This window comes from Manis javanica, chromosome 10, assembly GCF_040802235.1.
Source record: "Manis javanica isolate MJ-LG chromosome 10, MJ_LKY, whole genome shotgun sequence".
NCBI lineage: Eukaryota > Metazoa > Chordata > Mammalia > Pholidota > Manidae > Manis > Manis javanica.
The window spans coordinates 56,001,391-56,018,775 of record NC_133165.1 but is presented as its reverse complement, the minus strand read 5'-3'; the positions used below and the strand labels follow the sequence as shown (position 1 = coordinate 56,018,775).

The window sequence follows — 17,385 nt, the reverse complement described above, 5'->3', positions numbered from 1 at the left end:
AAGGCACAGGTTTAGAAAAACCATTTTAGAAAGACCATTTTCAACTGAATATATGGAGTGAAAGAAAAAATGATTTATTCTCACTTTATTGAATGTGTCATTATTTAAAATAAAGCATAACAAAAATAAAATAAAACCAAATAAAATAAAGCTTAGCCTTTTTAAATTACAATTTTTCTGGAGAGTCTCTTAAAATGTCAGAGGTGAGAAATTGATGACAGTTCTGACTGTCTTGAGCCTTCTGGCAGGCAGGCTGGATTTGGAAGTGACACACAGCTGGAACTGAATTGCCTGGGTCATGGGGGCACAATTGTCCACTGAGCTATTTTGCGCTGTAAATTGTTAGTAAATGCAGGACGCTTTCCCTGAAATCCTTTGTGTGCTTCAGAAAATCAGAGAACATCATGTTCCACTCCTCTTGTCACTCTAGTTGCTATGGTACAGTTTCTTCCTTGAATGGAGAGCCAGAACAGGGTGTTGCTGTGGAAGCAGTGGGACAGAATGACTGTAGCATTTACGGAGAGGACACTGTGACAGATGAAGAGGGAAAGTTCAGATTACGCGGATTGCTGGTGAGACTCCAAACATGTTTCATTTGTGGATGTTTTAATACTGTGTTCAGAGGTGTCTTGTGGTCCCCCAAGACTACTAGGAACAGGCTGGGCACAGGAGATGAATGGGGGAGTGGGGCTCTGGAACCCTTCTAATCCCTATCTCAACTGATACAACTATTTTTTTTTTTTTTTGCTATCATTACGCTACAATTACATGAGGAACATTATGTTTACTAAACTCCCCCCATCACCAAGTCCCTCCCACATTCCCCATTGCAGTCATTGCCCATCAGTGTAGTAAGATGTTGTAGAATCACTACTTGTCTTCTCTGTGTTGTATAGCCCTCCCCGTGCCCCCCCACCACATTATACATGCTAATCATAATGCCCCCTTTCTCCCCCCAACACCCCTTATCCCTCCCTTCCCACTTGTCCTCCCCAGTCCTTTTCCCTTTGGTAACTGTTAGTCCATTCTTGGGTTCTGTGAGTCTTCTGGTGTTTTGCTCCTTCAGTTTTTCCTTTGTTCTTATACTCCACAGATGAGTGAAATCATTTGATACCTGTCTTTCTCTGCCTGGCTTATTTCACTGAGCATAATACACTCTAGCTCCATCCATGTTGTTGCAAATGGTAGGATTTGTTTTGTTCTTATGGTTAAATAATATTCCATTGTGTATATGTACCACATCTTCTTTATCCATTCATCTACTGATGGACACTTAGGTTGCTTCCATTTCTTGGCTATTGTGAATAGTGCTGCTATAAACATAGGGGTGCATTTGTCTTTTTCAAACTGGACTACTGCATTCTTAGGATAAATTCCTAGGAGTGGAATTCCTGGGTGAAACGGTATTTTTTTGAGGAACCTCCGTACTGCTTTCCACAATGGTTGAACTAGTTTACATTCCCACCAGCAGTGTAGGAGCATTCCCCTTTCTCCACATCCTCGCCAACATTTGTTGTTGTTTGTCTTTTGGATGGTGGCGATCCTTACTGGTGTGAGGTGTGGTTTTAATTTCTCACTGTGGTTTTAATTTGTATTTCTCTGATGACTAGTGATGTGGAGCATCTTTTCATGTGTCTGTTGGCCATCTGAATTTCTTCTTTGGAGAAGTGTCTGTTCAGCTCCTCTGCCCATTTTTTAATTGGATTGTTTGCTTTTTGTTTGTTGAAGTGCGTGAGCTCTTTCTATATTTTGGATGTCAACCCTTTATTGGATCTGTCATTTATGAATATATTCTCCCATACTGTAGGATACCTTTTTGTTGTATTGGTGGTGTCCTTTGCTGTACAGAATCTTTTCAGTTTGATGTAGTCCCACTTGTTCATTTTGCTTTTGTTTCCTTTGCCCGGAGAGATATGTTCATGAAGAAGTCACTCATGTTTATATTCAAGAGATTTTTGCCTATGTTTTTTTATAAGAGTTTTATGGTTTCATAACTTACATTCAGGTCTTTGATCCATTTCGAATTTACTTTTGTGTATGGGGTTAGACAGTGGTCCAGTTTCATTCTCTTACATGTAGCTGTCCAGTTTTGCGAAGACCAGCTGTTGAAGAGGCTGTCATTTCCCCGTTGTATGTCCATGGCTCCTTTATCATATTTTAATTGACCATATATGTTTGGGTTAGTATCTGTACTCTCTGTTCTGTTCCACTGGTCTGTGGGTTTGTTCTTGTGTCAGTACCAAATTGTCTTGATTACTGTGGCTTTGTAATAGTGCTTAAAGTTGGGAAGTGAGTTCCCCCCTGCTTTATTCTTCCTTCTCAGGATTGCTTTGGCTATTTGGGGTCTTTTGTGTTTCCATATGAATTTTAAAACTATTTGCTCCAGTTCATTGAAGATTGCTATTGGTATTTTGATAGTGATTGCATTGAATCTGTTGATTGTTTTAGGCAGGATAGCCATTTTGACAATATTAATTCTTCCTAGCCAAGAGCATGGGATGAGTTTCCATTTGTTAGTGTCCTCTTTAATTTCTATTAAGAGTGTCTTGTAGTTCTCAGGGTATAGGTCTTTCACTTCCTTGGTTAGGTTTATTCCTAGGTATTTTATTCTTTTTGATGCAATTGTGAATGGAATTGTTTTCCTGATTTCTCTTTCTGCTAGTTCATCATTAGTGTATAAGAAAGCAACCGATTTCTGTGTATTAATTTTGTATCCTGCAACTTTGCTGAATTCAGATATTAGTTCTAATAGTTTTGGAGTGGAGTCTTTAGGGTTTTTTATGTATAATATCATGTCATCTGCAAATAGTGACAGTTTGACTTCTTCTTTACCAATCTGGATTCCTTGTATTTCTTTGTTTTGTCTAATTGCTGTGGCTAGGACCTCCAGTTCTATGTTGAATAGCATTAGGGAGAGTGGGCATCCCTGTCTTGCTCCCAATCTTAGAGGAAATGCTTTCAGCTTCCTGCTGTTCAGTATGATGTTGGCTGTGGGTTTGTCATATAATGTCTTTATTATGTTGAGGTACTTGCCTTCTATACCCATTTTGTTGAGAGTTTTTATCATGAATGGATGTTGAATTTTGTCGAATGCTTTTTCAGCACCTATGGAGATGATCATATGGTTTTTGTCTTTCTTTTTGTTGATGTGGTGGATGATGTTGATGGATGTTTGAATGTTGTACCATCCTTGCATCCCTGGGATGAATCCCACTTGGTCATGGTGTATGATCCTCTTGATGTATTTTTGAATTTGGTTTGCTAATATTTTGTTGAGTATTTTTGCATCTACGTTCATCAGGGATATTGGTCTGTAATTTCCTTTCTTTTGTGGTGTCTTTGCCTGGTTTTGGTATTAGAGTGATGCTGGCTTCATAGAATGAGTTTGGAAGTACTCCCTTCTCTTTTATTTTTTGGAAAACTTTAAGGAGAATGGGTATTATGTCTTCTCTATATGTCTGATAAAATTCAGCAGTGAATCCATCTGCCCCAGGGGTTTTGTTCTTGGGTAGTTTTTTGATTACTGATTCAATTTTGTTGCTGGTCATTGGTCTGTTTAGATTTTCTGTTTCTTCCTTGATCAGTCTTGGAAGGTTATATTTTTCTAGGAAGTGATAGAACTACTTCTTATCTCACATATTGGGTTGGAGTTTTATGGCAAAATAAAGCTTGGAGACTTTTGTACAACTTGTGCCTAGTGTTGGGTGGTTATGGCTTAGGCCAGGGCTCTCAAACCAAATGCCTGTGGGGCCAAAAGAGAAGTGTGAATGGCTGACGGATGCTGCGTAGACAGTAGAGAGTGGTGAGGACTGTGGTAAATGGGAGAGGGCATGGCTCATGTAATGGGGCCAGCTGTCACTCAGCTCCAGCTCATTATAGCCAGGTGGGAAGACAAACTCAGAGTCATCAGATCGTTTGAATTTTTAAAAGAGAAGTCAGAAATTGAAATTTCTATGTGAAAAACTCCTGGGCTTAGTTGTTAACAATTAATTTAAAGAAAAACTCCCAATTTCTTTGTGTGGGCCAAATAAATTATTTGTCCTTTTGGCCAAATTGGAATATTTGGTTTAGGATCTATTGTACTTTTTCCCTCAATTTTTATTTGTCCATTCATTCATTCGCTCATTCAGCAGACACTAACTGTATACTGTAGAAATTACTGAGAGTATGGGTTGAACAGCACCCACTGGACTGGACCACTTGGATCCTGGTTTTGGTCCCCAGTCTTTCAGAGTTACAGACTGGATATTCTTAGTTGACACTAGTGATAGTCATACATATATTGACAACAGACTAATATTTGCCCAAATCATGTGAGCTGAGATGCAAATCAGTTTGCTAGTTTATTTAGATATGTTGGGGCAATTCTGTTCTTTCCCAAAGACAAGAATACTCTTGGCCAGTGGCCAGGGCATCCCATTCTCAGATACTAAGGAACCAAGGAGGTCAGGTTGAAAGATTGCTTGGTGAGCAAGGAGGATTCAAGCTAAAGGAGGAGGAGGATGGACCGGGGGTGTCTTCCCTGGTCGTGCTGGGAACTGCAATACATACATTCTGGTGGTGCAGCTGGATGCATGCTGACTGGGTGGGCTCCCCATACTCTCCCAACAACTCCCCACCATTGTCATGTTCTCATCAGGTTCATCAAGATGATGGTTATCTTGCCATCAGCAGGAGTCTGGACAAGCCTTACTATGGCGCCCCTTTCCAGCTGTCCTCTGTCCTGCGGGAAGGCCTGGCCGCAGGCACGTGCTCTCTGCCATTCTCAGGCCAGCTTTCCTCCCTTGTGGCCGTGGTGCCACAGAGAGCAGACAGGCAATGCATCAGTGCCAACGTCCCCCTCTCATGCTGGCTGCAGCCAGGGCCCAGGGAGAGGGGTCAGGTCCTAGCCCTGTGCTCGGCCTCACACGATCATTCAGTGCAAGCCCAGCTCTGTGATGTCCTTTCTTTGCTGCACAAGCATCCTTCTGCTCCAGTCTGCCTCAGTTCGAATCCTGCCACTGTCATTTCTTAGCTGTTTAAGTTCATGCAAGTTTCTCATCCATTCTATATCTGTTCCGTTGTCTGTAAAATGAGTACCAGAATAACATCTCCCTCATAGGATGGCTGAGTATTGAGTCCATGCATGTAACACACAGAGTGGTGCACGGCACACTGACTCAGTGAATGGTGGGGAAGCAGAAACAAACACAACCCTTCCCATGGCGGTCCTCCCTAGAACCAGGCGCTCAGGTTTAGTCTGTAGTTTTCTCATTCTAAGGCAGCAGCATAAGAAGAGGAGGATCCTGGGGAGTTCAGTCTCGGGGAGCCTCCCCCGTCCCCGGGGAACTCTGTTCTGGGCTTACCTCCTTGGGGTTTCATGAACGCAAATTCTGTGTCACCTTGGTTGCCCCCAGTGTCTTGCTGGCCTGGACATATTTTTCTAAATGCATTGACTTCACACATTTTATTTCATCGAATCAAATACAGTTTCCTTCTCTGCCTCAGTAGATTTCCACTCTAACTGATGCTCCCTGATTCCCTCCTCCACCTAACAGGTGTTAACTCATCAGCAAGTTAGTATCTTTAGAGTCGCCCCCTTGTGGCAGTGCACACCTTCCACTTGTCAGGCCGCAGGTTCTGGAGGAATAAATATCCTTAGCTAGTTCTCACCAAGGGTTTTGGATTTGAGTTTGTCTGTCACCAGGTTGGAGAGCCCTTGTGGAAGATTTCTTAAGCATTTTGACCCCAGTTAGGTTTCATTTATTCATTTGACCTTTTGTCAGTGTGCTTGTCCTGACAAGTGTCTCTTGTCACCCAAGAGACACTGTCCCACTAGACACTGCTGCCAAAGGATGCAGGTGAGTCCTGGAATCAGTCAACCATGAGCAAGAAGTGGGGCCACTCGAATCAGAGCAGCCGCCCCATAGGCTCCTGCTTGGTCTGGGCATGGGAGTGAGAGGGCAGTGCTCGGTCTGCACATCTTCAGCGATACTCCCACTTCACAAGCAGCTGCTCACATCTCTTCCTCTCTGAGGTGTAAATTTAAATCAAATTTGAAGCTATTTTGAACCAAACCCCATGCAGGAGGTCCTAACTGGGCTATTAAGTGAATTAATATGTCTATTGGTGGTCATAAATTTGATTGTTCTCATATTTTAAAATAATAGCTTTATTGTCTTTGTAAAGGTACCATGTGCTCATTATAAAATAGTTGAAGCATCATACTGAAAATGACAGAATTTTGAAAGGAGCAGAAATCACCGAAGCTACCACCTGGAGTGCCCCTTGCTAAAGTGTAGTGTGTGACATTTCTGATGGTGCTCTTCCTGCATATGGAGATGATCAAAGTGCACATTATTTTAGGAGACCATAACTATATTACCCATGCTAGTGTAAAAGTAAATGAGTTGTGCCCTCTAAGACACATGCCCTCTAAGAGATGCCTTTGAACCCAGCTGGATGCTTTTGATCCTAATGCGTCATGGGGTCAGGTGTGCCATTGGTGATCAGAAATTGTTTGCTTTATAAGGTTTTTTTTAGAATAATGACTTATTTGGCAAATGTGATATATGCCTGTAAATAGTATAGGAAATAGATGAAAAATAATTTTTAAAACAGAAACAAATCTCAAATTCCACATCCCAGAAATAATATCCATTGGCAGCACTTGGGAGTGTCTTTCCAGGTATCATTCACTGCATACATACAGATGTGGGGGTGGGGGAGTGGATAGCGAGAAAATAATAATTTTATTGGAATATGCATATTATGCTTGCAATTTTGAAATAAGAAACCAAACTTAATTTTCCTTGGGTAAGAGAAACCGAATGGGGATTGCAAGAATTGCAGAGCTTCAGATAAATGTGCCCTAAGGGTGCTTTTTAAAGGAACTCTTAAGGTTACCGGGTGCCAGGCTGGGTACTGGGGGGGTGACAGAGGGCGTCATGGAGAAGGCCTGCAGTCAGAGCAGGCTTGCAGCAGGCTCACGTGACTAGCCCCTTTTTAAGATGTGTTTCCTGGGTTTATTTGCAGCCAGGATGTGTGTACCACGTTCAGCTCAAGGCGGAAGGCAACGATCACATTGAGCGGGCCCTCCCCCACCACCGGGTAATTGCGGTAAGGCACGACATTCTTCAGCGCCATCGCAGTATGATTGCTTCCCTGATCAAAAATCCTCTAGTGCTCCTCAGGCTGCCTGCCTTTCATCTGTTGCGGGGGGAGCTTTAAATCCTAATTAAGCGTCCTCTTAGGGTAGTGTCATCTTCACAAGCAGCATCTTATGTGGGGTTTTTAATGAGCAGCGTTGCTGTCATGCATCCAGCGAAGAAATTTGAACTGTTGTCACCCCACTTCCCCTGATCATTATTCTGCAAGTTAAGGATCTTAAGGTATAAGTAGCATTTCATATCAAGGGAGGATAATAAAGAGAACATGGACTTAATTGGTGGGAGGGCCACGCAGTTTTCTCATATTCAGATCACCTTGTTTTTCCCATTTGGTGGGCAGAGTCTTTTGATATTCCATATCATGACTTAGCTAATTGATCCCTAAAGAAGCAGCTCTCCAGATCTCAGAAGTAGCCCAGGAGTCATTTCAAGTGCAGCTTTTCTTCCATGGAAAAACATTTGCTAGACTAGAGAGGGCTTGGATAGGACAATGCCCTTGGTGGCCTTGTTGGGTGACATTAGGCCTGAAGATTGCGAGGGGCTGGGGGTGGGGTGAGCCACTTAGGACCACTGGGCCTGGGAAGTGGATTTTATTGATGTCTTTATGGCATCTGGCATTTTAAGTGGCTGTGATGGCTGCATCTTACACTTTTATATTTCCCTGCCGCGGTGACTTAGGCCAGGATCACAGGCAGTGATGTGGACTATGGCCTGGTTGATAAGAAAAGTGACAAACAGGCGAGCACATGCCCGCCCAGAGAGGGCAGCTGGGGCTTGGCGATGCTGTTTGCTGCCATGAAAGAGCATTTGGTTGCCCTTTGTTCAGAGGAGGCTGGAAGATCTGGCTCTTTTGTATATGAAATTTCTTTTTAAAATGTTGGCAAGTAATTAAAACTTAAGGGGAAAAAATACTGTGCTTTTCAAACAAAAGGTGTCTGGACCAGGTGTAGCCCACGTACTCTGTCAGTTTGTGACCTTGTGCTTAGACCACTTTACTGGCAAACTGCATCCTTAGTGTAAGAAGTGAAGTTTGCCATAAATAGCTCCTAGGATGTCATGGAGCTGGCATAGTAGAAGTTCTCTTTTAATACCAGCATTCCTCTTCTCTTCCTAGGTCGGGAATAATGACATCGATGACGTAAACATCATAGTTTTCCGGCAGATTAATCAATTTGATTTAAGTGGAAACGTGATCACCTCCTCCGAGTATCTTCCTACATTATGGGTAAGGCCAGCTTTTTAAGGTTAAGGTATTGTGTTCCTTTTGGCTTTTGGACGAGTGAGAGGAGGCTCTCCAGGCCTGTCTGGTGCTCGTTTTAATGGATTAACAGTGGAAATGTGGAGCGTTGAGGTTGAGATTTAAGAAACTATAGTCCCAGCATGTATCCAGGAGAATGACTGCTTATCACCAGAGAAAAACGCCTTCTACCTTCAGGTAACTGTTTTGCTAGCTGTCTGTCTCTTTGGAGGCATTGTACCAGAAGCCTAATGAATGATCAGTATGACCCAGCATCTACGACAGAAAGACAGTTTTAAGGCAGGCTGCTTCACAGCTTTTCACATTATGTCTGGGGGTGGGGGAGGTGGTGGGCAGTGGGTAGGAGTCTGGCAGTCTGGCCTGTCCCCTGTCCCTGGCACTTACTCACCTTGGTGCCTTGGTAAGTCGCTTCATTTCCAGGGACCTTGGTTTCCTCCTCTGTAAAACTGGGCAGTTGGACTTAGTGACCTCTGAAAGGCTCTTCAAACTCTCACAAAATCCCCATGAAGAAATGTTTATGCAGTGCCCTTCAGTCCCTCAGAAGACGTTCGTGAACTGCCACCTGAGGCACTGGAATTGCGTGTACCATGAAGTCTTTGACTTGGATGAGAATGTGCCCTGAGGTGTTCGTTGACCTCTGTGTTCTGCCCTTCAGCCCAGGTGGCAAGCATGTCACCCGGGGCCAGGCAGGTAATGCCAGAGAGCAAAGAGGCCTGATGGAATAGGGGCAAATTGGAGAATCCGTGCCCCATCCAGCAGGAAGGGGAAAGTGCACTTCTTGCCTCCATCTCTTGGTGTCCGTTTGGGAATTTTGGCCCAGGGTTGGCCTCAACTTCTTCCCAATTTTCCAGAGAAGCTGGAAGTTAGAGTTACTTGAAATCACCTCGTTTTTAAATTTAGGCAATGAATTCAAATTTGTTTAGAATACAGTACGGGGCAAATGGACACATACGTGATCTTGGATGCTACCCATAGACCTCCAGCCTGTGACTTGTTTTAGGAAAGTTCTTCTTTCACGTTAAATAGAAATGTCATCGCAGGCCTGAGGAGGGCTTTGACATTCTATGGAGTCCACACCTTCAACATCGGCCAGGACTGTACCTCCTTGTCTGAGCCCCATGGCATGTGAGAGCAGGTGGTGAACCCAGGCCAGGGAGAAAGAAAGGCCAGAAGCAAAGTACTAATTGCTTCTGGAAGCAGCCTGGACAACTTAATGCAAAAATGGGACTGTGTTTCAAGTGTAACAAATACCTGTGGAGTTCAGGTTCTAGCAAACAGAGAGACGGCTCCAGGTGGGTGGGACCCTCAGTGACGTGGATTGGGTCCCGGGCTCCACCATGAATAAATGGCCAGACTTTCAGGGACTCGGGCTCTCTGAGTCTCTGGAGGGATAATAATAAAGCCTGTTGAGTAGCGGGTTTGGTGACAGTGTATATAAAGTGCCTGTATGTGCCTGGCATATTAGAACTATGTTGGAAGCTGTTCTTATTAATATTATCATTATACTAACTATATTACTACTCTTCTGAGCATTAACGTAGGTCATCAGAAACTGTTTTAAAATCTTTCACTTCTGTGCATGTCATGTAACTGGAGTTTCAGCGACCTAGGTGTGCATTATGTTTTGGTTGGGAGGATTGTTTCTCTTTCAAATACCCATGTTTCCAAAGATCCTTTCCCCCAAGAGAGAAGCCACCCTGAGGGGGTCTGAAAGGAAATACTTGTCTTGTCTCAGTTTCAAAACCACGTTTCGCTTTGTTCCTGCTCTCCAGGTGAAACTGTACAAAAGCGAAAACCTAGACAACCCAATCCAGACGGTTTCCCTCGGCCAGTCCCTTTTCTTCCACTTCCCGCCCCTGCTCAGAGATGACCAGGTAACGTCCGCACTGCTTTCCGGCTCGTGCCTGTGTTTTACTAACTCTACCTTTCAGCCTAGGGAAGCAGTTCTCTCATTGTCTGCCTGCCATTGCTTTGCAGCAGTTGGTCCCATGTTCTGTGAATCAGGGGAGGATGGGCTCTGTGGGGATTAGTGTTTCTTAGCTGTCTTTTCTGTTTAGAAAAATAACACACATTCATGGTAGGAGATTTTTGGGGAAAATATCAGACATAATCCCATCATCCAGGAATAGCCACAGTTAACGTGTTGATAGGGATCCTTTTGGTCTTTTTCTCTGTGTATAAAGATAAATATTCATATATATTTTAATAATTCAAAGCTGGGGCTATTTTTACATCATTTTATCATCTGTGTTTTTCAGTGAAGAGTATATCACAAATCTTTTTCTTATCGTTAAATCTTCTGAAACATGGTTTTTAATGGCGGCACTGTGGCCCACAATATAGGAAATACCAAAACTTATTTCACCAAAGCCTCAGTGTTGGACATCATTTGCTGATTATAGAATATTTATTATCCATTCTAATTGGATGGAGCAAACTTCGCCAAGAATTTGGTTCTTTTCTGGTGAGCTTAGCCTGTGGTTTTCATTAGTGAACCTGGGTGTGACCTTCCCTCTCCTGGCTTCCTACCACCTGCCATGGGGATGACTTACTATGGTCTTTCCCATGAAATGGCTGTAAAATAACGAAATGGGTTGTGGTGGTATTTGGGGTTCCTCTTTGTTTCTCCAGATGCCCTTAGAAAGAGCCAGAGACCATGCAGCACTGTGGAAACAGCTTGGGCTTTAGGGGCAGACGCTCCTTGGGTTTCCAGCCTGCTCAGTACCTTAGTAGCTGAGTGACCCTGGGCCAGTCACTCTTAACTGCTTCAGGCCTCACTCTCCCCATCTGTGAATTCATGATAATCCCGATTTTGCCAGTGGTTGAGAGCAGAGCTGGTATTGGCCTAATGAGGTGCATGCCCACAGTGGCTGGCATACAGCAGGTGCTCAGCACAGCACACAGGGGCTGTGACTGTCACTGGTACCATTCCAGAGCCACAATTTGTTCTTAGAACTCACCTGCTCATGAGCCACTTAAGTAGCATCCCTTAAAAGTCCACCTCATTTTGGATTGAAAACAGTCTCTCTCAGTTTGATCATGTCCCTCCCTCATCAGGATTGGCTCAGAGTAACTTTCTGTGTTTTATAAAGTCAGATACTTAAAGGACCATAATTGTCATTGAATATGCTCCTGAAAAAGGGCCACAGGCTCAGAGGTGTTGGGGACATATGGCTGTCACCCAAGGTCACTACTCTGCAGTTAATGACCTGGTCTGGATGTGTAAACAGGATTTCTCTGCAAACATGAAACCCTTTATTACATCACAGTCATATGTTAGGTTTGGTTTTCATTTGCTTTGTCCCAGCTGTCCTTTGTGAAATAACTTCTTCCTTATGCACAGAATTACATTGTGCTTCTGGACTCCACGCTGCCCAGATCCCAGTATGACTATGTCTTGCCCCAAGTCTCCTTCACAGCAGTGGGCTACCATAAACATATCACCTTGATTTTCAACCCCACGGTAAGGAGAGGGGGGAGTTTTAAAAAAGCCAACAGGGATGGGGAGAGAAGGAAAACCACATGACCTGCACTCCAGATACTGGGTGGAAGGAGGGCAGTTGCTTAAATAGTCTTCCTGTTGGGGCCCCTGTGGTTTCTGATTTTGAATTCTGAGTTCCTCAGATGCTTTCTACTCTCTGAGTGCTGATGCTTTCAGATCCCTTTGAGGAGGAAACTGGCAACGAGGGGTGAATTGTTTAGGTCAGTAGCTCAGGTGTGACTTTTAGGGAGGAGGTGTTGTGATTGGGGGTATTGTGTCCTCTGGCAGGAGGCACATGTCACCTGCCCGGCCCCCAAACTTATAGAACCAGGTGCCAGTTCACAGGAAATGCAGAGCACACAGGAGCAGGCAAAGGACATCGCAGGGATGTGGTCAGCACAGCGTGGGCTGTGGGGAACTGCAGGACAATAACCTGGAACCTGATTTATTTGACAAATAAATTATGAGAGAAAAACAAAACAAAAGCAAATGGGTGAGGTATCTAGATTTAAAAAAGCTTACTTTATTAGCAGTCGCAATATGTGGGCCTTATCAGATCCTGTAACAGACTATAAAAAACAACAGAACAAATGACGCACACATACCTCTCACAGTCATGAGGTGATTATTTGGATCAGTGGTTCCCAAAGCTCAATGTGGGGTGGAATCACGAGGAGCACCCACATCAGCAACAACAAAAATGGGCCCCAGGGTCCTACCTCAGACCTCCTGATTGTGGACTTGGCTGGTAGAGAAAGTGGAGCCCAGACATCTTTATTACAGGAAAAAATCTGGCCTTATAGCTATTGCACCCATCCTTGTTCCTAGGCCATTTTGGTGCCAAGAGTAAACATTTCATTTTATTTTTTAAAAAGACAATTGTACACAGAGCCATGTGTTTACTATTTCTTACTCTTTCTTTATAGCTGCGTAGTACTCCTCCGTGTGGCTACACCACAGCCTATTCAGTTAGTCTCTTGTTGATGGATGTTTGGGTTGTTGCTAGTTTTCTGCTGTTAGCATCCTTCAGTGACCAGCCTTCTGCATGCATGTTTTTTAACGTTTGTCAGTCTTTCTTTGGAATTGAGTCCTAGAAGTAGAGCTGCTGGATCACAGGACAGATGCAGCTGGAATTTCTCTTGGTGGTGTCACTTCCCTTCCATATGGGTTGTACAAGGCTCATTCCCACCGGCAGGGTATGAGAGTCCCCTTTCCCCTAACCGAGCCTGTTGTCAACTTAAAGAATAGCTGCAGTCTGGTAGATGAGAAGTGGTACCTCAGTGTCATCTTTTGCATTTCTCTTTTATCTTTCTGTGGTTACAAGCCAATCATGTTCCCTATTCTGGGAGCCATTTACTTCTAGAACTCATTTTTCTATAGGATTTGTTGGCTGTGTCGTCAGTTTTAGAAGCCCTTTTGTAATATATCTTGTAAACATTTTTCTCCCAATTATGATTTATCTTTTCACTTTGCTTATGCCAACATTTGTTTTTATGTTAAATGTGTTGTTTTTCTTTATTGCTTCTGAATTTTGAGTCATAGTCAGGAAGGTTTTACCCACTTCCCAGTTTTTAGAGGAATTTATTATGTTCTTCTGGTCCTTATATGGCTGTATCTTTTACATTTAAATCTCTATCCATATGGAATTTTTCCTGGTGTAAGGTGTGAAGAATGGTCCCAAATTTGTCTTTCCCCAAGTGCAATCCAATTACCATTTTGTGCTTTTCAAATGCCATTGTTTGTGGGAGGTAGGTAGGAATTACTACCTGTAATTTAGAGATGAGACCCTGAGGGGAGACCGAGCAGCCCAAGGTCGCCAGCTCATTCTGGGCTTCTCTGAGGAGTAGCTTGTGTTCAGTGACTCTGTGAATAGGATCTTAGCCAAAGTGGAGAGTTTCTCCAATGATCCTGGGAGGAAGCACTTACCCTGTTCCCCATAGCAGAGAGCTGGTTAGAAAGTGCAAAGGAGGTGGGCATATGGGGGGCGCAGAGCGACTCCAGGGAGAGGGAGAGGAGCTTCTATGAAGAGCCCCCTGCCAGGAGATTCGTCTGGATCCAGGGAGACACTTGAGCAACCGGTGGCAGGAACACAGAGATGCTGCTCGGTGGTAGTTGAGCAGCCAAGTCTCATAGCTGCTGAAAGTGATGTGTGTGTCACCTCTGAGAATCTGAAGAATGACATCTGCCGGGAAGTGCGCATGGGAGCGGGGGGCCACATGCCACTCTGGGGGGCCCTGAGCTGCTCATGCCCCCACAGACCTTCGAGGGGCGGTGCTGTTCCCGAAGCTCAGAGAGAGATCCTCCCCGGGTTAGTCAGCAGAGCCAGAGCTCGGGGTGAGGCGGCTTGTCCCAGATCCCGTGGTTTCTGCCACCTCACAGCCTGAGGATGAGCAGCTCAGATTGTATGTTTATGGGGTCTCTGTAGCCCTTTGCCTCATTCCCTTGTTGAATGTGCAGACCAAGGATCACGTTGTTGGTTTTCACTCAGTGTTTCACACACTGCTAAGCACTTCTCTGGGCTCATCTCTGAATTTTGACAACAGTTCCCTGCAGCAGTGCTGGTCATGTCATCGTCATTTAATGGTGGAATAAACAGTCTTAGAGGATTGCCTGAGATCACATGGTAAGACCTGGGACTTGATTCTGGACCAGCTGTCCTCAGAGCTTATTCTCATCCTCACTGTGCCGCTTCCCACTAAACGAGACCTTTAATTAAGTACTTACTTTGATGGAAAATGGGTTGGTACCTAAGACATGTTAAAGAACGCCAGAGGAGGCAGTTGGAGGTGGAGATCTGTCCCCACCCTTACTCTTCCATTTATGAAAGAACCATCCCATTCAGTCCCCACTGTCTTGGATGAAATGGCCTATCATCATCTCCAGCCAGATGTACTCAGATGTTTTGGTCTCAGGACCCCAGTACACTCTTAAAAATCGTCAGGGAGCTCAAGAGCTTTAGTTTATACGGTTGTATCTATCTGTATTTACTATATTAGAAATTAAAACTGAGAAACACAATGTGTAAAAAACACAAGAACCCATAAACCACACATTTCCTTAGCTGTCAGAGTGATGATGTCATCATGTAGCCTGTGGAAAAGTCCACTGTGCACTCATGAGAGAATGAGGCACAGTATCTTAGCATTATTATGAAAACAGTTTTGACCTTGCACATCTCCTGTAAGGGAGATCCCTGGACATTCTTTGAGAACCAGCGCTTTGGATCATTAACCTGTTTTATCATTACCTAAAAGTTCCCATTTATTTGTTTCCTTTATGGGGTTGGAGCAAGCTAGGATATAGGTTCCTTGGCTATTAGAGACGCAGAATTTTAGGGGATTTAGCAGGATGGGAGCCTCTGTCTTGCATCAGCAGTGAGGAGCAAGCAGTCCAGGATCATATGGAAGTCCCAGGTATTAGGGACCTAGGCTCCACCACCTTCTAGCACGGCAGCCTTCTCTGAAATGGCACCCTTGGATGGATGCTGTCCAACCGTCAAGAAGGGAAGGCAGACCATTTCTCTTTTAGATTACAGACTGGGTGTTTCACCTAACACTTCTGTTCATGTGGCATTGGCCAGAATTCAGTTCCATGGCCACACCCAGCTGCAAGGGAATCAGAATGGCTATATTCTGATTGGCCCAGATGACAGGCGTGGGTTCTGTTGGACGAAAGGGTGGATGACCGCTGGGCTTCAAGTAGCAGCCTGCTTGTCTCCTCACTGTGGGTAGCTGGGACTCAACAAAAGGAGACCCATTTTCTTTCCAACCTCAGGAGTCCCCTTCTACCACAGCTCCTGACTTCCTTAATTTAGTGAAAGTTTGGAGCGTGAAGGATACCTTGTCTTTGGAATCTATTTGTTCCAGAGTTTCAGAGATCAAGTAAGGAGTTTGGACAGCAGAGGATTCATCTGACAATCTGTCCAAGTCACTTCCGTTCCTTACTTTGGACAGCGAGAGTTTGGGTCCCATGAGATATGCAGGCGTCCTTGGGTGGCTGATTCAGAAGGCTGGGTGGGTCATGGCTGTGTTCCAGGTGATGGGTAAATGGGAGATCTTGTTAAGGAGCCACAGTGCCCTTGGTGTTTGTAGAGGAAACTGCCTGAGCAAGACATCGCGCAAGGATCTTACATTGCCCTGCCTCTGACGCTGCTTGTCCTCTTGGCCGGCTACAACCATGATAAGGTAGGAGATCCAGAGTCCTCGTGAGAAGGTGGGATGTGTCAGGGAGAGCGGGGTGACAGCACAGGAAAGTCCAGGGTCACAGAATATTTCACGTTTGGAAGGGACTGTAAAGGCCTCAAGGCAAATCTCTCGGCCTCCTCCTCAGCCATAAACGTCTCCTAACATCTGTCCTAATCCTCAAACCTGGAGTCCTTCTGGAGGCATGTTGCCCACAGAGAAGCAGAGCCCACCTCTGCTGACCCTCTAGTACAGGGGCCTGCCTTGTCCTGAATGAGACCCTGCTGTTAGCCTGTAGTGGGTGGTGACAGTGCATGAGGTAGGTGTGCGATGTATGAGGGTCTAATGTCCATCTGCGCTGAAGTCCTCCCTGGCACCCCCCTCATGATCTCACCTCTCTCTCTTTCTAGCTCATCCCACTGCTGTTGCAGTTGACAAGTAGGCTGCAGGGTGTCCGTGCGCTTGGCCAAACAGCCTCTGACAGTAGCGGCCCAGAAGATGCAAAGAGACAAGCCAAGAAACAGAAGACGAGGCGGACGTGAGGAGGTAGAGGGTCAGCTGAAATCTCACTGGACAGGCCACAGCCAAGGCGCTACCACCTGCCCTTGGCATGAAGCACTCGCTCGACTAACTTCCTTCTGCATGTGCTCTTTGTTCCACGCCCCTGTTGGCGCGGCTGCCTGTCCCTGCCCACCCCGCATCCCCAATCTGGCCCCTCGGTGCAATGCCGTGAATGGACCCTCCTGTCACTCTGCTGAGCACAATTTATTTTCTGAGTTGAAGATAATTTATTATTATTATTTTTGTCAAAGAAGTATTTAAGCTGTGCTGGTAGTGTGAGGATGAAAGTCTTAATCTTCAGCGTTCATTTGCAAGAAGAATTCCGATAAACATGGGTCTTGGTTTGCTAATGAAGAAGTACCTGTTGGATTTACCTTTTCCCTTAACTTCCCTCTGCATCTGAGATCCCTGTTGCAAAGTGCACAACCTGCATCTACTACTAGGAGGGTACGTTAGGAGGTAAAAATCAATAAAATTGCCCGTTTGTTTGTGTTGTAGCTCATCTCAGGTGTGTTTCTTGGGTGACATTGGTATAAAGCTGGGGTCACACATTGAGATGTCTAGAGGGGCATGTAGATCCTGAGTGAAGGGCTTGGGCAAGGAAATCGTCAGCAGAGGTGAGATGGTACCTGGCTGTGGTCTTTTGGCCTCAGAGGCAGGAACATGGGGAGGGCTTGGGGCAAAGTGAAGAGTGCCCGCCTTGTTGAAAGGAGCCAGTTTCTCAGCTGTAGCTCCGTGGTGCTCTGCGGGAATGTG

General features: G+C 44.8%; 1 protein-coding gene across 3 annotated transcripts in view; it reads left to right on the top strand.

Moving 5' to 3' along the window:
• The window catches only part of LOC108400899 (BOS complex subunit NOMO1), a 59,917-nt gene extending 42,791 nt beyond the window's left edge, over window positions 1-17,126 (top strand). The window contains exons 25-31 of one of the 3 annotated variants that reach the window (XM_017666512.3): window positions 431-572; window positions 7,015-7,098; window positions 8,263-8,373; window positions 10,179-10,280; window positions 11,750-11,869; window positions 15,923-16,071; window positions 16,479-17,126. In XM_017666512.3, the coding sequence (XP_017522001.2) occupies window positions 431-572; window positions 7,015-7,098; window positions 8,263-8,373; window positions 10,179-10,280; window positions 11,750-11,869; window positions 15,923-16,033 (670 nt within the window). In that variant the 3' untranslated portion in view covers window positions 16,034-16,071; window positions 16,479-17,126. The remainder of the gene's footprint in view (window positions 1-430; window positions 573-7,014; window positions 7,099-8,262; window positions 8,374-10,178; window positions 10,281-11,749; window positions 11,870-15,922; window positions 16,072-16,478) is intronic. The other 2 variants (XM_017666511.3, XM_036992225.2) reach the window with 2 other exon arrangements.
• The last annotated feature ends 259 nt before the right edge of the window (window positions 17,127-17,385 follow it).